Source organism: Sprattus sprattus, assembly GCF_963457725.1.
Source record: "Sprattus sprattus genome assembly, chromosome: 16".
Lineage (NCBI taxonomy): Eukaryota > Metazoa > Chordata > Actinopteri > Clupeiformes > Clupeidae > Sprattus > Sprattus sprattus.
The window spans coordinates 27,855,988-27,879,970 of NC_137914.1; the positions used below are offsets into that span (position 1 = coordinate 27,855,988).

Here is a 23,983-nt window from a genome sequence, read left to right on the forward strand (position 1 = left end):
GTCTAGTATTGAGTTAGAATGCTAAAACTGGCCAATGCAAAATGGCTACACAATGGACTTCCATGGAGAAAGCATGCATGTCAAAGTAAACCACCACTGACAGGCTTGGAACTGTTATTATAAGGGTTTGACAACATGAAAGGATCCCTACAAAGATACTCCTGCATCTGTTTACCTAAATAACTGTAAAGAAACTACAGAAAATTAGTGTTTGTTCAGTCAGTGTTTTACCTTTCTCTTATTCCGGTCTCTGACATAGCACACCATGTCGTTGATTATCGAAGGGAGTGCCAACTCCAGCACTACACAGTAGGGTAATTGACTACGGGCATTAAATGGGGTGCTATGGCAGAGACAGAAACGTTGACGTTGACAAATCCTAAAGTTTCCCTCTCAGATTTAAGCTTCATTTGAAAAGGTCTGTAATAAATAATACCTGGAGCGAACACCTTCTCATCAAGGAGAAAACCCTTTTGATGAACCACTGATACAATCATGTTAACTGTAACAATGCAGCTCAAAGTGTGGAATGGTACTCCTAAAAGCAGAGGCTGTTATACACATACGTAATATTTTATTAATGGAAGAATATCGCAAAACAAATTTCTTGTTGAAATAAATTTACATTTTTTTAACACATTTTTCATTTAGATGATTTAGTTTTTGGTCATAAAGCATCAGGCCTACCAACCTTTCCATAGTTAAGGGGGAAATCAGCTGTAAATTGTTAATATCCCTGGTTGTATCTAACCAAGCCATTTACTTTGGTCTATGTCCCCTGGGACTGGTTGGTGATACATCTGTCTTGGTTGCAATTAGTTGGTTGCAACATAGCTAAATAACAATCCAGCCTTTGATTGGTGAGATGAAGGGCCATAATATCCGTGTTTATCTAAGAATGAGGGCTTTTCTTGCCCTTGGATATCATCACTGCCTCTTCCCCAACTTGGCCATTGATGAGCAAGGATATAGCCCCATCCAGCTGTGCAGTGGCTGCCAGGGCAACCACAGCCTTCTCTGTCGTGAAGCCCATCTTCTGCAATTGCTGCAGCCTAAATGGAGGAAAGTGTCTCATTTACTTAAGTCATGAAATAATATGTTCCTATTCAGGTATGCCAGGATGCCACAGAATGCAACTCAAACAGATCTAATCCAGGTTGGACATGATTTACCTCAGGGAGGAAACAGAGGATTTTGGCACCTCTATTTTGTTCTGTATCCCTTCTGTGGTATACTGTAATGATGCCAAGATTCCTGCCTCTAACATCTGATCCTCCAGTGCCTGTGTGTCTGATGCAGCAGACTGCGATGTCTGAAGAGCTGAGAATGAATCAAACTGGGTTGGAATATGGAAGTCCGACGCTTCCACTGGTAGAGGCTGGATCTGGCCCTCTGATCTAGAAGATGAAAATATGTGTTTATGGAGTTCTGTATTGCCACTTAACCAGGTAACCGATGCAAATGAAACTTTCCAAAAGCTAGTCCTTTATATTTCATGAAAATCTATTGATAAAACAGCAATCACCTTTGTTGAATATTGTGGGTTGGTAACTGATATCTGGCTCTCACAGATGCAGAAGCCCAGCCAGGCAGAACACTAGAGAACCATTGGTCCTCGAGCCGCTGAATAATCCCAATCAGCGAGGGTGTGTCTTGTTATAGATGTTAAGGTAGAAGTGGCTCAGCTGGACACACAAACATCTCATGTCAACAGTTCCTAACATTGAAAAAGATACAATTGTAGCCCAAGCAGATTGCACAGAAGTGAAGCATGCCGGGAGTGCCAGGGAGCAGGAAGAAGTGAAGTATAAGGAGCATCCATGGCAGCAGCCAGATAGGAACACAGCCCAGGAGTCTCCTCTGCTTCACCTGCTGGCTCTGTGCAGTGAAGAGTGCCAGCTGGACAGCAGAAAAGCCACTAATTCTGCTGGTCTCATCATCTGTGATGAATAGAGCCAGTGTGTAGAGAGGAGGAAGGAGTACTGTAGAGAGCAGAGTAAGACTTATGAAGGCCACCGTACCCCATCTCTGCTCCTGGCACGGACCAAGCCACACAAGAAGAGCCGTGTCACAAACAAGGGATATTAGGTCTTCATGGCTGAAAGCGTAGAAAGTCCAACCTATGGATACAGAACAGTTTATTCGTGAAAAAAATACACGGCATGTGAAATACAAAAAAACATCACTTTCTGACCTGAAAGACCTGCTAGGTCTATAGTTTTCTGCGTTTCACAAAAAAGTAAGTTTTAAGCTTGGCTAAGGAACACAAATGTTTTGATGATAGCAGTGCAATGCAGATATTGTTACCTCTCAAACTTGGAAATTCGCCACCTGGTCCCAAGGTGAGGCTAGTCTGAATACCACAGAGCCACACCAAGACGTTCAAGGCTGTTAGTAGAGTAGTGCCAAAATAAAATCCAGGGCGAGTTGTACCTAACACACACCACACTGATGATATGTGGTTTCGCATTTTAGCTAAACGTTTATTCAAGTAGCAAAGTACATCTTCCGAATCGGTTAAGTGTTTTAAAGACACCTGCCCTTTCTTATTCGAGGTTTCTAGCTAGCGATAACGTTAGTAAACGCTAGCATTGGTGTTTCCGAACTCAGAAAGGCACGCCAGAATGTCGTATTTCCTGACACTATACATACACACTTAATCGTTAGATACATCTCCAATTAGTTACTGTGCGTAGAGAGATCTAAAACCTATTGTTGACGTGCAAAACTGTACTTTTGTCGCATATGACAGGTCAGTTTAGCTTTAGTATGCCTGTCACCTACACTAGGCTACACACATTGCTATGATGAAAAACAGAAATAATTCTAACCTATCCTAAAACGTGACTTTAGGTTTAAATAGAGTTTAATAGTGTTGTTACCTCCGACCCTCCTGCTTTGAAGCTTGTGTCGTAATATGAACCAGTGCAAGGCAAAGCAAATGTATCGGTGCTTAGTTCGTTTGCTGCTGATCACATGATCAGTGACGTCTGAAGCTTCATTCCAGCTCACGTTCACGTGACTGCTTCAATTCGATTCAAAGGTGCGCGAAACAGGGCGCGCGCTTGTTGGTTTGTAGTGGTCGAAAGTGTTGCGAGTCAGGAGAGTTTATTCATAGCGTGTTAGTAGAATTAGCAGAGAGCAATTAAAATTGAACCTGTGGCAAAGAGAGGTCGCTCCGACATGTGGGAGCACTTTAATTTAATTTCCCCAAACAAGGTTGGCAATAGGCAGGCTAAGCCTATACATTTTTTTTTTTTTTCGGAGGTGCGGTAGGCTTTGGCAAAGCAGGTCCCCACATTAAAAAACGGAGTTTTAATTGTGTTGTTATCATCAAATATGTTGTCAATGTTACTATCATGGACCAAATACATAGTGACAAACTGACCTTGATAGTCAACATTTCTGTCCGTGCCATAGATGAAGTTCCTTACTTAGGCTAGCCACCCATGGAATAATGGAGTTCTTTGCATATGTCTAATAATCAAATGTTGGCCCAGGTGTTTGGTTCTCTTCATTGTACTTTAGAATAAACGAGTGTCATCAAAATATTAAAGGCACCCAGTGCAACTTTATGTAAACATTCAATGAAAAATAAACATTCAATTTCTAGTCTTTTTTACACGTAGTAAGTTTCAATAACTCCATACCATTACATATCGACATTCAAGGAGCAAAGAGGAGACGTCGTTGTGTGGTGAGAACTGATAGAAAATCGTAAACAACAACAATCGCCGGTGGGGAGAAGCCATTTTTCCATTGACGGGAAGCCTGCTTTATTTATTGTAGGTTAAAAAAAATAAAGAAAATGGCGACGATTGTTGTTGTTATCGATTTTCTATCAGTTCTCACCACACAACGACGTCTCATCTTTGCTGCTTGAATGTCGGTATGTAATGGTATGGAGTTATTGAAACTTACTACGTGTAAAAAAGACTAGAAATTGAATGTTTATTTTTAAGCCTCAAAAGTTGCACTGGGTGCCTTTAAAGCTGTGTGCCATGCGTAATTGTCAGGAATGTGCGCGTTTGATAGATCATAATGGCGACTTGCTGTATCATAGCCTATTGATTAGTGAAGTTGTTGGCAAACTATACATGTGTATATTTATTGTATTTGTGAGAAATACCCCCATCTTTTTGTGTTGGCGCGGAATCTGTTGTGCATCCCAGCCTCGTCTGTGCCATGTGAGCGTGTCTTTTCCAAGGCTGGGGAAATTGTATCTAAAAAAAGAAACAGACTAAACCCCAGTACTGTGGAGAAAATTGTTTTTCTAAATAAAAACCAGTTTTGATGTTCTCAAGCACCTCAATTTCCTTGCCATTCTTTGACAAACGTGTCCACAAGCACCATCCCTGCCCCACTGACCTCTCCTCTGTAAAACACTTCTCACATTCAAGAAACAGTTAACATAAGTCACTATGACTGCCATAAACTGCACAGGCATTATTAGGTATTTTAAAGTATATTGCTTACATATCACTCCTCATCTCTGTTATTTATTCTTCTGCTAGTGTGAACACACACATACATGCACAAAGGTGCAGAAAGACACACAGAGTGTGTGTTCCACTTCTTCCCAATGTACAGAGAATTGAAATACACAAACATGGACACAATTCAAACAGGAAAAACAATAGTTTTATTCATATAGGAATCCACATATGTATTAGATGATTTATTTCACAATCATGTTCAACCCACAGAGACTGGGCCAAAATATAGGCGGTTCGAAACATACTACACGTTTTCACCAGCAGAGGTCATAATAGAGTTTTAGATGCATTGAATGAATTAACCTTTTTCCAATACAATTGGCTGGAAAGCTTCACTGGTTCAGAAAGCTTCACTTTGCCATCACTAGAATTTAATAAGACCCAGGTGCACCACGAAGTATGTATGCGAAATGTTAAATAGCTTAGATAAATACACTGTATTTCTGCAATTTTCTTTCATTGTACCAGACTCATCTTGCAAACAACCATTAACTGAGAAGGTAGCCAATAGGTTCACAACATTTAGTAAGAGTGGCGAAATGAAGCTTCATGAAACCAGCAAGGTGTGTTGAAAAGTGGTTCATTTCTCGACGCTTCGAATGCACTCTAGGAACACCTGTTGGTCAATGAAAATACGGTGTAGAGTAGAGAAGATTCTCGGGACAGTGAATTTGTTCAATACATGGTGCGCTAAGGCCTGCTACAAGACCATACACACAAAAGAATGATGAAAAAATATATTAGTTCATTTTAGGTATTTATGCTCAATGTACTTTCTATAATTAATCTCAGCTAACACTGGTTGGCTCAAACACATAAAAAAGTTTTTTGTTGTTCAAAACACAAAACAACATGATCAATTAATACATTATATATAAGGACAAGAATGCCTTTTTTGGGGAGGACGCTTGTCACCTTATGGGCTTTGAAAGGGCTAATCATCATTCAAAGCCTCCCTGGTTTCCTCCTCCCCTGCTTCCTTTTCCTTTATCTCTCTCATTGTTTTTTCTTCATTGTCTTTTCCTCCCCAATGTTTTTTCCTGGCTCCTCCTCCTTTTCCCTGCCTGAAATAGAAAAAGAAACAACACTAAAATGGCTCTCGGATCATTGGCAGTAACAAATTCAGGTGTTACGATACAGTTAAGGTAGGATTCAGGGCTCACGGTCTGATACACTTACAATATAGTTCACAGAGTTATTTATTCACCAATGTAAGACAGTTCACATAGTTATTTATTCACCAATGTGAGACAGTTCTCAAAGTTTTATTTATTCACCAATGTGAGACAGTTCACACAGTTATTTATTCATCAATGTAAGTCAGTTCACAGTTATTTATTCACAAATTTAAGACAGTTCAAAGAGTTATTTATTCACCAATGTAAGACAGTTCACAGTTATTTATTCACCAATGTGAGACAGTTCTCACAGTTATTTATTCACCAATGTAAGTCAGTTCACAGTTATTTATTCACAAATTTAAGACAGTTCAAAGAGTTATTTATTCACCAATGTAAGACAGTTCACAGTTATTTATTCACCAATGTGAGACAGTTCTCACAGTTATTTATTCACCAATGTAAGTCAGTTCACAGTTATTTATTCACCAATGTAAGTCAGTTCACAGTTATTTATTCACCAATGTAAGTCAGTTCAAAGAGTTATTTATTCACCAATGTAAGACAGTTCTCACAGTTATTTATTCACCAATGTAAGTCAGTTCACAGTTATTTATTCACAAATGTAAGACAGTTCAAAGAGTTATTTATTCACCAATGTAAGACAGTTCTCACAGTTATTTATTCACCAATGTGAGACAGTTCACAGTTATTTATTACTTCTATGGCATGCACATTCAAGATCCCTTCTGTCCAACATTAGCAATGTTTTAATTAGCCATGGGTTGTGTTTTATATGGGGCCTAGTACTTATCTGCCTTCAGCCCCACCTCAGCACCTCCCTTTAAGTTTCAGGACAGAAAGAGTGGCCAGGCTTCACAGCTCAAAACCGTCACTAATAGGGTTGAGTCAATAATTTGTTTGGTGAACAAATCAGAACGATTTCAAAAACTGTGTCCAAAAAAAAGTTTTGTCTATGGCCAGTCCAGTTCAGAGTGGGGCCCCTTACAAAGGCCTACATGACACACTTCTGATGCATGTCAGCGAAGCTCCGCCCAGCTCACGTCATACTCAGAAGCTGGCTGTTCAGTTAGCAGCTATAAACATTACTCTATTTCAATGATGATTCGCTTTATTTTAAAGCCAACAGTATCGTTATTACCTTTCAGACGTTCTCCAGCCGTCGCTGTGAGACTTTACCATGCAGACGACGTTGCAACTTTGGGTTCTCAGCATGACGAACAATCTCCAGTGTATCAAGTAGGCTTATTCAGTTTGTCCTTTAGCTAACTAACATTAGCCATCCAGCCTCCTAGCCTTAGCAAGCGTACTTAAACACTAGACAAATGTTTGTAATGCATGCGTTCAAAGTATCGCCTCTGATTCATGCTACAAAGGGTTATCTTGCACGATTAAAAGATGCAATGATGATTTGGTTTCAAAAGATAGAAAAGCATGTTGTCTTGTCTTTCGCCCACCCTGATAAACCTGTCATGTTGTTTAGTTGGTGGCTGACTTTGACTACAGACTGATTGTTTTATTCGTGCTTCCTTGTCATTGAAGGAAAACTTTGAACGAATGCAAGCACTTGTCAAGGACTTAAAGGACAAGACCGAGAAAATCAAATTGGGTAAGAATGACCCAACTTCTAGCTGTTTGTACTGTCTGTTTTTAGAAGGTCAACACCTGGAGTTGCGCATTTCTGACTATATTGAATATTCTCTATGTATACAGCAACATATTATACGTGTCCTTAAAATGTTGCAAAAAGTTCCATCGATTGAATGGGCCGCCCGAACGTTCGGAGAACTGATATGGAAGGGATAATGTATAGTCCGCCAGTCAGTATCAGGAAAGAAATCCTGGCAGGGTGAACATTACCCAGACCACAGAAAATATGAATGACCGCTGCCATTGGCAAAGTGTTTTGTGCTTCTAATTCACATCTTTGAAGAACGACAACAAAATAATTTAACTGAGGTATTTTGGAGGAATGTCATTTTGCCAAGTAACCATATGTATTGTAGTCCACTGACACGAAAACAAATCCCGACGGGACAAACACGACCCCGACGCGTAGCGAGATACCCATGTAGGAATTTGTAAATGTACAAGTGCGTCGGAAAAAAAAATTGAATATCGTGGAAAAGTGACACTTTAGATTTTGAATTCCATGAGCTGTAAGCCTAAATCATCAAGACTAAAACAAAAAACACCTGGAACATGCCAATTAATGTGTAAGGATTCTAGAATATATGAAGGTGTTACTTTTTGGACAAAAATATTTTTTTCCTCAAATGTATTTGAACCTTTACACAACTATAAAAATATATATTGCCGTCCATTCATTCGAAAAAATCTGAGCTTGAGAACTGAACTACGTTTTTGTATGTATGAAATTGATAACATGGAGTTCAGTGTGACCAGACCTAACTTTTTGTCTTGAAAAACTGTTAACACTGTTATTGGTCTGTCTCAGGAGGTGGTGAGAGAGCCAGAAAACTGCACATATCCAGAGGAAAACTCCTACCTCGAGAACGAATCGACAGACTTTTGGACCCAGGGTAACTATGATATTAAAGGCACAATATGCAACAATTATGCTTCAGGATTAGGGTTAGGATAAGCAGTTTAACCTTAAAATAACAGCTTAAAAAAAATTGGGGCGCTACAATGACTTTTAATATGGAGAATTGCGTCCGTGCCAATGGCATAGCAGGGTCGATAGGCATATAACTGCCTTCTGTAGTTTTGCCTGCCGATGCCCGCCGACCTGACTTTGATTACCTTCTGCCGATCTAGTAAGTAGCTTATTTGCCGTCTTGCTTAGTCTTGTGTTGCACATGATTGATGTTTGACTGTGTAAGGACAGTCGTTGAGTAATTAGTTTGTCATAATGTCAAAGTCAGCACATTTCAAGAGATTTCGTTAGTTTTAGCTGCTAGCATACCTTTAGCGAATAGCTATTAATCCTTAAGGCACCTTTAAGGGATAATGTGCTTTAAACAAGGTTTTATCACGGAAAAAGAACATTTCTAAAAACGTAGTTGAGTAGACTCATCTATTTTTATTATTTGATTTCATTGAGTTATTGAGTTATTCATATCACATATAGTAAATGGAATGATGTCCAGCCTAATGGACATTGCAACATTTCATCTCTCCAATGTATAGGTCACCTTTCCTTGAGTTCTCTCAGTTTGCGGCTCATCAGTTGTATGGTAAAGAAGAGGTTCCAGCTGGGGGCATCATCAGCGGAATCGGACGGGTCTCAGGGTAAATACTTTTAACAACATAATTCTGGGACATCATAATATAGATTGTCATGTACACACTTTTAACGGCCAACACATTTTGACTCCAAAAACAGGGTTGAATGTGTCATAGTAGCCAATGATGCTACAGTCAAAGGCGGGACGTATTATCCGGTAACTGTGAAAAAACACCTTCGTGCTCAAGAGATAGCACAGCAGAACCACCTACCATGCATCTATCTGGGTAAGTACTCACAGAATTAGTTTCAAGTGCTGTACAGTGCACACTAGAATCGAAGATGCATGCACCCAGATGAAAAGCTCTGGTTTTAAATGCCAAAAGTACCAACACACATATTTGGATGCCACTCATAACAGTTGAAGGTACAGTCCGCAATTCTAATCCAATGAGCCTTTGGTCTAATTGATCCTCATGGTCCTCTAGCTGTCTGTTCTGTGTGCACTAAAACAATGTAAATGTCAAAATAAATGGGGTGGCTCGGACACAGTGATAAACAATTCCAGCCAATCAACAAGAAAAAAGTGAGAGAAAAAATTAACATTAGAAGAAGAAATGCCATAAACATTTAATTTAGAAATATACAGCACCAACCTTTGGTGTAGAGAGAGATCTATAGTTATGGTTGTGTGGATGTGGATATTGATTTTAAACCTGGAGGTATTACAGTTGATTTTAAATTAGATGACCTGACCTGACCTGAAGATATATATATTTGTGCTATAAATGTACTTTTAAATGTACTAGATTGTTATCGATGTTGGAAATAGATAGTTTGGAAGCAGATAGAAGTGGCTCTTATGTCAATCTGTCACCTATTCATTTAGATTTTTGTGTTCTCCTGGCAGCTTTTCCAGGAAGCTACAAGGTTACAGACCCCATCATCATTAAGATTTGTTTGGGTTTTTTCGGCCAATCTTTGTTCAGAGTGAATGTTGTCAGTGAATGGTTGTGTTGGGATGACTAGAAGAAATAGAACTCTAGGCCCTAATCCACATTCAAGGGTTCAAGGAGTTTAATTGTCATTGTAGTACACAACGAACAACAGTTTGGCGCTCTCCAGCAGCAGTTTGTTTAGATATATAAAATTGACATCAACACACAAAGACACAATAAGAGCATGACAAATATGACAATTCAAGGACAAAGACCAAATTACAGAAATTATTAAAATATATATATAAATACTTAAAAATGGAAGGCAGTTGTGAAGTGCAAAGATATCATTACACACCATGCACAGAAACACATTCACTCACTCGCTCACTCACACACCCACACACATCACCATGTACATATTGTGCCCATCAAGTCTTTAGTGCTTTGTTAGGGGGTCAGGTAGGGGCGAGGGTTGAGGGGGTGATGGAGGCTACAGCTCTTGGGAAAAAACTGTTCCTCAGTCTTGTGGTGCGGGCCCGCAGTGTGCGGTACCTTTTCCCTGATGGTAGGGAAACAAACAAGGTGTGTCCAGGGTGTGTTTTGTCCGTACTTATTGACCTTGTCTTCCTCTTCAGGCGGTCATTACACACAGATTCCAGGTCTGGGAGCTCAGCTCCTATGATCTTTTTTGCTGACCTAATCACCCTGGCCAGGTCCCTCCTGCTCTCCACTGTGCAGCCTGAATACCACACACTGCAGCCCTGGCAGAGGATGCTCTCAATTGTGCTCCTATAAAAGTTTATGAGCAGGTGTGTGGATAAGCCAGCCCGTTTCAGCTTCCGTAGAAAGAAGAGCCTCTTCTGGGCCCTCTTTACCAGATTGGAGACGTTAGTTGCCCATGTTAGGTCCTTGGTGATGGACGTCCCTAGGAATTTAACAGAGTCCACCCTCTCCACTTCTTCCCCGTTGATGGTAAGAGGGGTCTGCGTGGTCCTCTTGGGCCTCCTAAAGTCCACAATGAGCTCATTTGTTTTTTCTGTGTTTAGGACCAGATTGTTGTCCACACACCACTCTGCCATGTGTTCGATCTCCTGCCTATAATGGCACTCGTTGTTGTTACTTATGAGCCCCACCACAGTGGTGTCATCGGCGAACTTGATTATGGTGTTGGATAAGTGTATAGGCACGCAGTCATGGGTGAAGAGCGTGTAGAGGGCTGGGCTGAGTACACACTCCTGGGGCGCACCTGTGTTCAAGGTTACAGTTGAGGATGTCATATGCCCTATTCTGACATTCTGTGGTCTGTTTGAGAGAAAGTCCAGGATCCATGAGCACAGTGAGGTAGGGAGACCAAGATTAATGAGTTTGAGGACCAGTTTATGGGGGATTATTGTATTAAACGCAGAGCTGAAGTCCACAAAGAGCATTCTTACATATGCGTTCCGGTGTTCCAGGTGGGACAGGGCTGTGTGGAGTGCGATGGAGACAGCGTCCTTTGTGGATCTGTTTGCCTTATAGGCAAACTGGTGGCTGTCCAGTGGTGGCACATCAGCTCCCTTTTGATTTCATTTTTCAACTTATTGAAAAGCTTTGGCATGACAACCTCAGATGGGTGTTGAATGAAGGATGAAATCATGTTTAAAAGCAGCTTAGCTTTTTTGTATCATCATGAAGTGGCAACAGGCAATTTCCTGTTTACTACACCTTCTCCATGTTACTCTCCACTAAAAGTTATGTTGAGCTTTCACAAAATAATATGAAATTAGACTGAACAACGTATTATAATTAACATCAGGTGTACTCTTTAACTGAAGTCATTTAGATAAATTGCTACTTTCCTGTCTTCAGTTCAGACTAAACAATGACGATAGCATTTGGTCTTAACTCTGCTTGAATTCTGCATACGTTCCAATTGGAGAGATGCATGTGGAAAAGATGCTGTGCCAAAATTGTGTATCTTTCACCCCCAAATAGCCTGGCATTTTGTGTCATAGCTGCATTCTAACTTTCATTATCTCTGAACCTCTTTATTCCCAGTTGATTCAGGTGGAGCCAATCTGCCCAGACAGGCTGATGTATTCCCTGACCGAGACCACTTTGGAAGAATCTTTTATAACCAGGCCAGACTCTCAGCTGAGGGGATAGCACAGGTAAAGACTGTTCATGAGAATCAAAGAACATAAGTTAGCATTATTGTATCATAACACGGAGTGAGTCCGAGTAGGGTTGTCCCAGGATATCCCCACTCATAAAATGTCTCTTATCAAATCAGAAAAAAAAAATTGTTTGGCGGAACCTATCTGTTATACATACATGTTTCACCAGACCTATCTGTTATATGATTCACACATGTCTTGCTGCTTGTCAAAGACACCAGTTGTGATGGCTCTTATCCTTTACTTTGAGCTTTGATATGTTATTAGTATTTATTTTCCATCGGTCAGTGTCACTCTTGTCTTTAAGATCGTAACAGATTTAATGAAGACGTGTGTGTTGCATGTGGTTGCAGATTGCTGTGGTGATGGGATCGTGTACTGCAGGCGGTGCCTATGTCCCAGCTATGGCTGATGAGAGCATCATTGTTCGAAAGCAAGGGACCATTTTCCTGGGTGGCCCTCCACTGGTAGGTCCAGATGCTGTACCTCAGGCTGATCTGATGTGTGCATTTATCTTAAGTATAGGTATAACATGAACAACTACATTTGAATTCCCTAAAGGTAATGCTAGTGCTTGAAAAGCAAAAAAATAAATCAAATGTTAATAAATAATTAATAAAATCTTAAAAGTAAAACGTAAGAAAAGATATTTAATGCATGCACAAAGAGGGGGGGGGGGGGGGGGGGGGTAGAGAAAAGCAAAGGGTAGGTGAGCTGGGGAAGGTCAAGGAAGAGAGAGGGAGGAAGATAGAGGGGGAATATACACACACACACACAAATACATTTAGAGATGGGATAGATAGATGGATGGATGGATGGATTGAAAGTGAGAGAGACTGTGACGGTGCTGAGCATGCAACTGTGTAGGGCCGGGCTATAGGTAGTTGTGGAGAGGAGATGACTATGCTCGTCTTGAATGTGGAGAGGAGATGACTCTATGCTCTTCTTGAATGAGGAGAGGACATGCCTTTACCCTCTTCTTGAATGAGTAGAGGACATGCCTTTACCCTCTTCTTAAATGAGGAGAGGACATGCCTTTACCCTCTTCTTGAATGAGGAGAGGACATGACTTTATGCTCTTCTTGAATGAGGAGAGGACATGACTTTACCTTCTTCTTAAATGAGGAGAGGACATGACTTTATGCTCTTCTTGAATGAGGAGAGGACATGACTTTATGCTCTTCTTGAATGAGGAGAGGACATGACTTTACCTTCTTCTTGAATGAGGAGAGGACATGACTTTATGCTCTTCTTGAATGAGGAGAGGACATGACTTTACCCTCTTCTTGAATGAGGAGAGGACATGACTTTATGCTCTTCTTGAATGAGGAGAGGACATGACTTTACCCTCTTCTTGAATGATGAGAGGACATGACTTTATGCTCTTCTTGAATGAGGAGAGGACATGACTTTACCTTCTTCTTGAATGAGGAGAGGACATGACTTTACCCTCTTCTTGAATGATGAGAGGACATGACTTTATGCTCTTCTTGAATGAGGAGAGGACATGACTTTACCTTCTTCTTGAATGAGGAGAGGACATGACTTTATGCTCTTCTTGAATGAGGAGAGGACATGACTTTACCCTCTTCTTGAATGAGGAGAGGACATGACTTTATGCTCTTCTTGAATGTGAAACAGGTCAAGGCCGCCACAGGTGAAGAGGTTTCAGCAGAGGACCTTGGAGGAGCAGATCTTCATTGCAGGTTTGATGAGATCTCTACCAGATGACACCATACTCTGATTCTAAGGAGTTTTGGATTTCATATTTTAATGTTACCTTTCCTCTCCTAGAAAGTCAGGTGTAACAGACCACTATGCATTGGATGATGACCATGCGTTACATCTGGCAAGGAAAGCCGTACGAAATCTGAATTACAAGAAGCACATTAATGTGAGCATATGTCTTTAATATCATTTTTATCTTATGTGCTTTTTATAAATGACTTTGTGTGTATACAGTGGGGAAAATAAGTATTTGAACCTCTGGTGATTTCACAAGTTTGGCCACTTGAAAAGAAATGTGTGATCTATAATTGTAATGGAAGGTGTATATTAACAGTGAGAAACAGAATATAAAAAAAAAAATCCAGAAAAATGCATTTTATAACATTTATGACTTTATTTGCATTTAATGCAAAAAAATAAGTATTTGAACCCCTAGCAAAACTGACTGACAAAAATGACTTAGTACTTGGTGGAATAACCCTTGTTGGCAAGCACAGACGTCAGACATTTCTTGTAGTTGGTCACCAGGTTTACACACATCTCAGGAGGGATTTTGGTCCATTCCTCTTTGCAGATTCTCTCCAAATCTTTAAGGTTGCGTTTTCAATGGGAGGGAATAAGGGAATGAGGTTTAAGCCCAATGTTCCACGTTACATGGCCCCATCCATAGTCCCCTTGATGCGGTGGAGTCGTCCTGTACCCTTGGCAGAGAAACAGCCCCAAAGCATAATGTTTCCACCTCCATGCTTGATGGTGGGTATGATGTACTCTTGGGGTCATATTCAGCACCCCCCCCCCCCCCCTGTCAAACACGGCAAGTCGAGTTGATGCCAAAGAGCTTGATTTTGGTATCATCTGACCACATTCTGTCTCCCAATCCTCCTTAGAATCATTCAAGTGTGCAATGGCAAACTTCAGATGGCCCTGTACATGCGCTTCCTTGACCAGGGGGACCTTGCGAGTGCTGCAGTACTTCAAAAAATTACGGCGTAGTGTGTTGCCAATGGTTTTCTTGGTGACTGTGGTCCCAGCTGCCTTGAGATCATTCACAAGCTCCCCCTTTGTAGTTCTGGGGTTATTCTGCACCTTTCGAATGATTACTGATACCGCAAGAGGGGATATCTTGCATGGAGCCCCAGACCTAGAGCGATTAACATTTGTTTGGGGTTGCTTCCATTTACGAATAATCGCACCAATAGTTGTCTGCTACTCTGCTTCACCAAGCTGCTTGCCAATGGTTTTGTAGCCCATTCCAGCCTTGTGCAGGTCTACAATCTTATCTCTGACGTCCTTGGACAACTCTTTGGTCTTGCCCATGGTGGTAAGGTTGAAGGTGTGAAGTATGATTCTTTGGACAGGTTTCTTTTATAAACGTCACCAGTTGAGATCAGGTGTACCTTGTTAGACCTAATGAAGACTAATCTGTGTGCTTCTTGGGCACATAACTGGTCATTGTGAGCCAGAATTCTTGCTGTTTGTTTGGGGGTTCAAATACTTATTTTTTGCATCAAATGCAAATAAAGTCATAAATGTTATAAAATGCAGTTTTCTGATTTTTTTTTGTTGATATTCTGTTTCTCACTGTTAAAATACACCTACCAATACAATTCTAGATCACACATTTCTTTGCAAGTGGCCAAACTTGCGAAATCGGTAGGGGTTCAAATACTTATTTTCCCCACTGTATATGGGCAGGGGTGGTATATTGTTTGAGTTTGTCTTACTATAAATTGTTTTATTGAAATTATTTTATTGAAGCATGAATGGAAAGAAACGTATAAATGCCCAAAAAGTAGAGTTGGAAATCAACACTTAGTATTGTACGTTTATTTAAACAAAGGATTTTGTAGCCATGTTTTTACACAACATGGTTGGTCGTCATGCAAACACAGGTACAAAAAAAGTCAGTTTACATTTCAGGAGAAAGGGTCCCTCTAAACTTGGTCTAACTAACCGAGTGTTTGGCAAGTCTGTGTGTGCCATTTGGTTCAAAATCAGTCATTTTATTGTTCCTTAGTTGATGGAGAGGGAAGTCTGATTTAAAGTTATTAGAAATAAGGATAAATAAACAGAAGGTTATGGCTTTTATGGGGCCCTACTGATAATTTGTGCTGTTGTTTTCATTTCTGTTTATTGGGTAAAGTGGTGTTTTGTTATACTTTGAACTTGTTTGTTGTTAGGTGACGGTGGAACCTACAGAGGGCCCTCTGTTTGCTGCTGAGGAGCTGTATGGCATTGTGGGAGAAAATCTAAAGAGAAACTTTGATGTGCGAGAGGTCTGTACCACCACCACCTATTCTTTGCTTTGTTGTGCGAGAGGTCTGTACCACCACCTATTCTTTGCTTTGATGTGCGAGAGGTATGTACCACCACCCATTCGTTGCTTTGATGTGCGAAAGGTCTGTACCACCACCTATTCTTTGCTTTGATGTGCGAGAGGTATGTACCACCACCCATTCTTTGCTTTGATGTGCGAGAGGTATGTACCACCACCCATTCTTTGTTTTGCAGTGATTGGACCATAAAGGCCAACGCCCACTGGCGGTGTCTGACACGCATCAACTGCATGTGCAAGGTTCTTGAGTGTCAAGTCCATAGAAATGGCTTGGTTTTCAATAAAAGCCACATATTTTGACAACAGAGACAACAATAGATACCCCAAGATACACCTCGACAAGATTTCATGTCGGTTTAAGTTCAGGTTAATTTACAACCCCAAGTATTCTGTGAGCACCTTATATTAGCCACAACCACTCCTTCGAGTGACCGTCCTCAAAAACCAAATTCCAAAAGAAGTGTTGTGGTTGATTTGGATACAAAGCCTGACATCAATGTCCACTGGTTGTCCCTTGTATCTGAACCTTTCTGGAAACTGACAAAACTAATATTCCTCCTGCCACTAGTGACTGAAGGAAGTGCCTTGTCAATGTAGCTTTTACACCTGCCATTAAAATTGTTCTCGAATCTAGATATCATTTTAACCACATTACATTTACAACTGATATTAATATGTGTATCCAGTGTCCACGTGTATATCTGATTGAGATCCAATCGCTGTGTCCAGCGTCCGTCACATCCTCTTCTCATTTGTGTGCTTTCAATCTGATCACCCAAAGCGCCATTCATTGGCAGGTGTAGAAAACCTCTGTGATTCAAACTAATAAAGAGTTAGATATTTAATGAACAACATTATCATTATGAATATTATTATTATTACCATCTGCTTTATTAATGGTTATTTTGCTTACTTGCAGGTCATTGCCAGAATTGTGGATGGGAGTAGGTTTGACGAGTTTAAGGCCTTCTACGGAGACACTCTTGTCACAGGTGCGTACCACAAGTGCGTATACTAACACTGAAAGATCATGTTGTGGAAAAAACTTTCAAGCAAGACAGTAGTGAGGTTGCAACTTTATTCACGGCACCAGGAAAGGTTACAAGCCTCACAAGGGTCAAGCAACAAATTCAAAACTACTTATTACTAATTCAACTCATATCACACATGCAGTCCCAGTATTTTTGTGAAAGACAAGTGGATACAGGCATATGACCAAACTAGTTATGGGGGCTTCACAAACACCATCCATCTGTCTTCCTATTGTCATCATATGCCCCATCCCATGGTCTCACTGATATACAGTGCCCTCCACAAATATTGGCACCCCTAGTGAATATGAGCTAAACAGGCTATAAAAAAATATGTCTTTGCTGTTTATCCTCTCAGTCTTTCACTCGAAATATACACAAAAATCTTACCTTTTCATTGAAGTAAAATTATTAAAAGAAGAAAAAAACATTGACATTAAATAAATATTGTTCCCAAAACATGTGTGCCACAATTATTGGCACCCCTTAATGTAATGTTTTGTGCAGCCTCCATTTGCCAAGATAATAGCTCTGAGTCTTCTCCTATAATGCGTGATGAGGTTGGTGAACACATGGCACGGGATCTGAGACCATTCCTACGTGCAGTATCTCTTCAGATCGTTCAGAATCTTAGGTCAACGTTTGTAGACTTGGCTACAGCTCATCCCACAGATTTTCTATGGGGTTTAGGTCAGGGGACTGTGATGGCCATGGCAAAACCTTTATTCTGTGGTCGGTGAACCATTTTTGTGTTGATTTTGAGGTGTGCCTAGGATCATTGTCCTGCTGGAAGGTCCAACCACGGCCCATTTTAAGGCTTACTGGAGGGGGCTGTTAGGTTTTCATTTAATATCTGCTGGTATTTGATGGAGTCCATGAAACCATGTATCCTAACAATATGTCCAGGGCCTTTGGAAGAAAAACAGCCCCACAACATCAAAGATCCGCCACCATACTTGACATTGGGTATGGGGTGCGTTTCTATATGGCTATTTTTCTGTCTACGCCAAACCCACCTTTGATGTTTGTTGCCAAAAAGCTTTATTTTAGTCTCATCTGTCCATAGAACTCGGTCCTATTGAAAGTCAGACTTACATTTGGCAAACTGTAGGCGCTTTAGTTTGTTGTTGATTGACAGCAGAGGCTTTTTTCTGGCAACCCTCCGAAACAACTTGGTGATGTAGGTGGCGTCTGATGGTAGTTTTGGAGACTGTCTGACCCCAAGACTCAACTAACCTCTACAATTCTCCAGCTGTGATCCTTGGAGATTATTTTGCCAGTAGAACTATCCCCCTCACGGTGCATGGGGTCAATGTACAGACACGTCCTCTTCCAGGCTGATTCTTAACATCTCCTGTCGCTTTAAACTTCTTAATTATTTCCATGATAGTGGAAATGGGTATTTTCAACTGTTTAGAGATTTTCTTGTGTCCATTTCTTGATTTGTGCAGCTCAACAACTTTACGTTTCACATCGTCACTGTGTTATTTGGGTCTTTCCCATAGTGATGAAGGACTAATGGAATTTGGCCTGTGTCACCTCATATTTGTACGACAGTGGGACTTGAAGTCATAGTTGACCTCATAAGAGTTCCTTATCAAACAGGGGGAACTTAAAAAAATCAAATATGACTGGAAATATACTTCAGTTAGATTTTAATGAAAGATTTTTCTAGGGGTGCCAATAATTGTGGCACACATGTTTTGGGTAAAAATATGTATTTAATGTCAACAGTTTTTTCTTTCTTTCAATAATTTAACTTCAATGAAAAGGTAAGAATTTTGTGAATATTTTGAGTGAAAATCCAAGAGGATTAACAGCAAAGACATATTTTTTTATAGCCTGTTTAGCTCATATTCACTAGGGGTGCCAATATTTGTGGAGGGCACTGTATGTCCGCAGCCTTTTCTGCTACTGTTTAGGTCATGTATGTAACATTGTGCCTCATGTCTGCCTATGGGAAGTCCCTTTGCTCCTGATAATGTGTTCATTTTTCTTATTAGAACAACAAATGCATACTGCAGTCATAAGACCATAAGTTTGTGTGTTGCTCTGGCTGTCCTATTAACCTGAGAACCTTAGGCAATGCTAAGAAAAATTAGATCAGTTTCACCCTGAATCTTGATTACAATCCTCACACTACATTTTCATGTAGTGATTAAAGCATTGACAGAAACCTTTAAGGCTTTTCCAAAAAAATCCACTGACAAAAAAAGTACAGTTTCAAAAGTACCTAAAATATGTGAATTTCAGGTCTGTACATCTCAGTCACAACTCTGGAAGGACTTAGTTAACACCCACATCTTTTGTAGTTCTATTTAGTGTCGACAGGCTTCATCATTAGCTTTGGTTTTAAGGAGGAGATTGATCATGCAGAGTGAAGTGCATTGTAAACAAAAATGCACCCAGGTCCAAGCATAATGATAAACAAGCCCTGGCATATAGATAGTTTATGATGCACGCACGTTTCCATGGGGGTCCGACATGGGCCACAGAACTTCTTTGTGCATATATTTTATAGATATAAAATTATATAAATCACATGTATAAAAATCTATAAAAGCACAATGGAATGGACTTTCACTGGTCCCTTATGGAACCACACTGACCAACAGAAAAAGGGAATGGGGATCAGGAAATGGGTATGAGTAATAAGATGCCTCTTTGCATGCATTTAACACGCCCATGATCACATCACTGTGAAAACTCATTCTAGAGAAGAAGAGAAGAGTCGGATGAAGTTATCTTAAATGCTCTAACAGTTGGAGTCAGATTAAGTTATCTTATGTGCAGTTGGAGTCAGATGAAGTTATCTTATGTGCAGTTAGAGTCAGATGAAGTTATCTTATGTGCAGTTGGAGTCAGCTGAAGTTATCTTATGTGCAGTTGGAGTCAGATGAAGTTATCTTATACTCTTACAGTTGGAGTCAGATGAAGTTATCTTATGTGCAGTTGGAGTCAGATGAAGTTATCTTATGTGCAGTTGGAGTCAGATGAAGTTATCTTATACTCTTACAGTTGGAGGCAGATGAAGTTATCTTATGTGCAGTTAGTCAGATGACGTTATCTTATACTCTTCCAGATGGAGTTAGAGGAAGTTATCGTATGTGCACTCTTGTGCATTCTCCTGTTCCATTCAGTTCTAATGCCTGAAACCTTCAAGTGTGGGGTTAAAACAATTTTTAACAATTTGGCTGTCCTGTAGTGTTTACAAGTATGTAATACCTTTAACAGGGTATTTTCATTTGAGTCATCCACAGGAACATAATTATGTTCTGTTGGTGGGGACTTCCCACAGCAGCCAATCCTCTCACATGTTACATGCAAGTACTCATACCCAACAACCTACCCTAACCAATATAATAACTGCCCAACCTACCCTAACCAATATAATGACTGCCCAACCTACCTTAACCAATATAATGACTGCCCAACCTACCCTAACCAATATAATAATTGCCCAACCATTGATACTTAGCAGCAGAATACAACAACAACAACACACAAATGACGGGTGACACACGTCCCATATTGTACCCGGGATCCATAAAGGTTTCTTCGTCACAGAACAACATGAGCTGTCTCTAGCCCACAACTATGGGCTATAAGCGTCAGCAAGGTGGTATTTCCGATCAGATTCATCAATAGTTAAAAATGACATTCTTCTTTTAGGTTTCTCTAGAATTTTTGGCTACCCTGTTGGTATTATTGGGAACAACGGAGTTCTGTTTTCAGAATCAGCAAAGAAGGTGAGTTGAAACTAAATTCAATCAAATGTTATTTCCAAGCACACCTTTGCAAATCCAGTGTGTTGCCACGGTTACTTCACATGCTGCTGCCAGTATTGTAAGCTTATGTATTTCCAAGTCTGAAGTGCTGCCATGCTCACACTATTCCTTGCTAGGTGGCGCAAATAGACACACAATGATTGAGACTTGATTGATTTTATTTTCCTTCGATGAAGATAGATCATGGCTTATAAAGCCAATCAAAGGAGTTATTGTCATCTTTAATTTTGTTGTTTCTTTTGTTTTTCAGGGAGCACATTTCATTGAGCTGTGTTGTCAAAGAAACATTCCTCTCCTATTTCTTCAAAATATAACCGGTAAAAATGTGTTCTTAGTTATTATACTACTGGTTTATCTGACTATTCTTATTCCATATTATGTCAAGGGAGGGACATGACACGTCTCTGTAGTGTTTGCATTGCATGTGAATTTGTTGGGTCTTTATTGTTGCCCCTCCACGAGCTCAGAGAAATGGCCTTATAAACTTAAAAAGTTGAAGCATTGGTTAAAAGCCAGTCTTCTATTATAGAAGTATGTAACATGTTTTTGGAAACTGCAAGTTTGTATGTCTGTTTTTGTTTTTGAGAAACATTCTATTGCTCTAACCCAGGGTATAAAAGAAGCAGGCGGTCTTGGTGCACCACTGTGCAAGAGCATTAAAGTTTGAAAAACAGAGCAGGTCTCAGGTCAGCTTTATTAAGTGATTTGGTAGGAAATGCCACACGTGGGACCCAAAGTTGCCCGTCATTGTATTTTAGACCGACTGCAAGAGTAAGACATGGAGCTGTGTTTTTCACTTATAACAAATAGGGTTAGGAACAGGATCGTTCTTTTAGCCAGAACTGCTGCCATTGAGGTTTGGTGTACTCATACACATTGCCTTTAGTTGTACAATATGTGCATATTATGGGATGGGTGACCCGTGTTGGAGCAGAGCGTTTCCTCTTAATTATGAGGAATTGCACTGAAGATGTTATACACTGCTGTGTCTTCTGCTAGGCTTCATGGTGGGGAGGGAGTATGAGGCCGGGGGCATCGCAAAGGATGGAGCCAAAATGGTGACCGCTGTAGCCTGTGCCAATGTGCCGAAGATCACCGTCATCATCGGGGGGTCCTATGGAGCTGGAAACTATGGAATGTGTGGACGAGCATATAGGTATTTAAATTTCTCATGCCAACCATATAGGTATTTACATTTCACTCATTCATGATGTACTATGTCACCCAGTATCTTGTTTTCTTTTCAAGTGTCTCGTTTCTCTTTGTGTGGATTTTGAATTGAAACAATGTTAACGTGTATTCATAATTGTAGCTCTGAATATAATTGATTAATTATTAACCCCTATGTCCTAAATTGTGTGTTCAGTATTTTATCCACTTAGCTAGGTGAATTGTCTGTGACTTTAATTATGCCCTATATTGGAACCTAAAGCTTGCAGTAATGTAGTATTTTTTTTAATTGATACCTATTTTACTGTAAAACTCCTTTTAAATAAGTCTAATGGTAAAAAGTGTTCATTCAAGCCAGGTGTGACTTTTTTGTAAAGAAGTTGCCACTTTTTGTACCTTATGCTCTGTTCTCTTCCCTAAGACCCAAGTTCTGGTACCTGATGCTCTGTTCTCTTCCCTCAGCCCCAGGTTCTTGTACATGTGGCCCAACGCCCGGATCTCAGTGATGGGAGGGGAGCAGGCTGCCACTGTCCTGGCCACCATCACAAAAGACCAGAGGACACGCGAGGGGAAGGAGGTAAGGACGTGAAAAAAGCTGAAGCCATGTGTCACATTAGCGCTCCTTCAGCTTTGTATGAAACATTTATTATGGCCAATAATATACAGTGAGAGCCAACTGTTTCTTATAGTCTGTGTGTGAATACATATACAAGACCATTTGCACCTTGTGATAAATGATGCAAAATCACTGGCTGGCACTACTTTCAACGGAAAATGTATCATTCTTGAAGTTCACAGCGGAGCAGGAGGTTGCAATGAAACAACCCATCATTAAACGATTTGAAGAGGAAGGAAATCCATTCTTCTCTAGTGCAAGGTAAATAATACCTATGAACGACAATTGGGAATACCAAATTGTTCTCACTTAAACACTTGTTTTATGAATCATTTGAGCCTTCTTTCATTCCATTTCATTCAGTTCCCCTATTTTGGGATTCATTTGGTGAGAAGTATTCTGTATTCCATTAAGGCATCAAAGCTGCTATCAGGATCACAACACAGGACATTAACACAACTTCAAAACTGGAAATTGTTAGTTGTGAAAATTGTCATTGAGAGTGTTTTTCTTTGCATTGCTCAGGCTTTGGGACGATGGGATCATTGACCCTGCGGACACACGGCTCGTTGTAGGGCTGAGTCTCAGTGCAGCACTCAACGCCCCGGTTCAGAAGACAAAGTTTGGTGTGTTTAGAATGTGAAGACTGTTGACCGTATAGGCATCATGCAACGTTGGGGCTAGACATCATGAGGAACTTAACAGGTGGTGTTGTTTTTTGTCTTTGTACTTTTTTCATATGAATAAAAATCTCTTCGAAATAACTGAATTGACAGCCTTAAGGTATGTAATGTCTATGGTCTGATCAGGGACAGAATAATGACAAAAAATTAGGTCATTATCATATTGTCTACCTGTTGAAACGTGTTGGTATTTGATTTTGCAAACTGCATTAGCTAACTAAGGGGCAAATGTACTAACATGTTGACGTCCGTTTTAGGCGTATGTTCGTATGAACAGACCGCATATTGCTAAAACCCCACCCTGCCTGCTGCAGGTGTTCTTTTCTGCCTCATACATGTGCACTCATGGGAGGGTGGGGCGAGAATGGGAAGATTGGAGAAGATGCACAAGGAGAGACTGATTGTTTTACATTGTATGTATGAATACTGCAGGGGATAGTGTACGTTTGTTTTGCTGTGAACATTTCCCGCCTTTTAAAAGACGGTGCAGTTTTGATTGTGTGTTTGATGTGTGCATAGGGGACATTTCCCGAAACATGGGAAGTGATTCTGAGCACAAGTTTTGTTCATTTGTATCATTTAAAAAGCAACCTTTTATGCTTATTTCTGTCTTCTGTCATCTTTTTCACTTCATCCATGAACACTATTCATTGTGTTTGTAATAGCTGCACCAGGCGACGCACACGTAAGGGATAATGTATTGTCCGTAG

At 40.3% G+C, this 23,983-nt stretch overlaps 2 protein-coding genes across 2 annotated transcripts; one reads left to right on the forward strand and one right to left on the reverse strand.

The window, feature by feature from the left end:
- Window positions 1-587: 587 nt before the first annotated feature.
- Window positions 588-2,548, reverse strand: rhbdd3 (rhomboid domain containing 3). Its single transcript, XM_080853539.1, has 5 exons — window positions 2,308-2,548; window positions 1,737-2,120; window positions 1,526-1,652; window positions 1,173-1,397; window positions 588-1,052 (listed from the first exon to the last, which is right to left on the reverse strand). Exons 1-5 carry the CDS (start codon window positions 2,468-2,470, stop codon window positions 893-895), a joined length of 1,059 nt encoding a protein of 352 aa, XP_080709665.1. The 5' UTR covers window positions 2,471-2,548; the 3' UTR covers window positions 588-892.
- Window positions 2,549-6,680: 4,132 nt separating this feature from the next.
- mccc2 (methylcrotonyl-CoA carboxylase subunit 2) lies at window positions 6,681-23,876 on the forward strand. Its single transcript, XM_080853255.1, has 17 exons — window positions 6,681-6,874; window positions 7,178-7,244; window positions 8,094-8,178; window positions 8,789-8,890; window positions 8,985-9,112; window positions 11,804-11,916; window positions 12,276-12,389; window positions 13,564-13,628; window positions 13,717-13,816; window positions 15,831-15,926; window positions 16,905-16,977; window positions 20,689-20,765; window positions 21,055-21,121; window positions 21,804-21,960; window positions 22,437-22,551; window positions 22,766-22,851; window positions 23,116-23,876. Exons 1-17 carry the CDS (start codon window positions 6,734-6,736, stop codon window positions 23,231-23,233), a joined length of 1,704 nt encoding a protein of 567 aa, XP_080709381.1. The 5' UTR covers window positions 6,681-6,733; the 3' UTR covers window positions 23,234-23,876.
- The last annotated feature ends 107 nt before the right edge of the window (window positions 23,877-23,983 follow it).

What these genes read in the sequence shown, in the direction of transcription:
- mccc2 (XM_080853255.1), top strand. Translation starts at nt 6,734, where the DNA reads ATGATGATTCGCTTTATTTTAAAGCCAACAGTATCGTTATTACCTTTC. An exon ending in GGAGCAGATCTTCATTGCAG is followed by an intron (nt 13,629 to 13,716) that starts GTTTGATGAGAT and finishes TTCCTCTCCTAG; the next exon opens with AAAGTCAGGTGTAACAGACC. An exon ending in GGACACGCGAGGGGAAGGAG is followed by an intron (nt 22,552 to 22,765) that starts GTAAGGACGTGA and finishes TCATTCTTGAAG; the next exon opens with TTCACAGCGGAGCAGGAGGT.
- rhbdd3 (XM_080853539.1), bottom strand. Translation starts at nt 2,470, where the DNA reads ATGCGAAACCACATATCATCAGTGTGGTGTGTGTTAGGTACAACTCGC. An exon ending in CGAATTTCCAAGTTTGAGAG is followed by an intron (nt 2,121 to 2,307) that starts GTAACAATATCT and finishes CTGTATCCATAG; the next exon opens with GTTGGACTTTCTACGCTTTC. An exon ending in TCCTCTGTTTCCTCCCTGAG is followed by an intron (nt 1,053 to 1,172) that starts GTAAATCATGTC and finishes TCCTCCATTTAG; the next exon opens with GCTGCAGCAATTGCAGAAGA.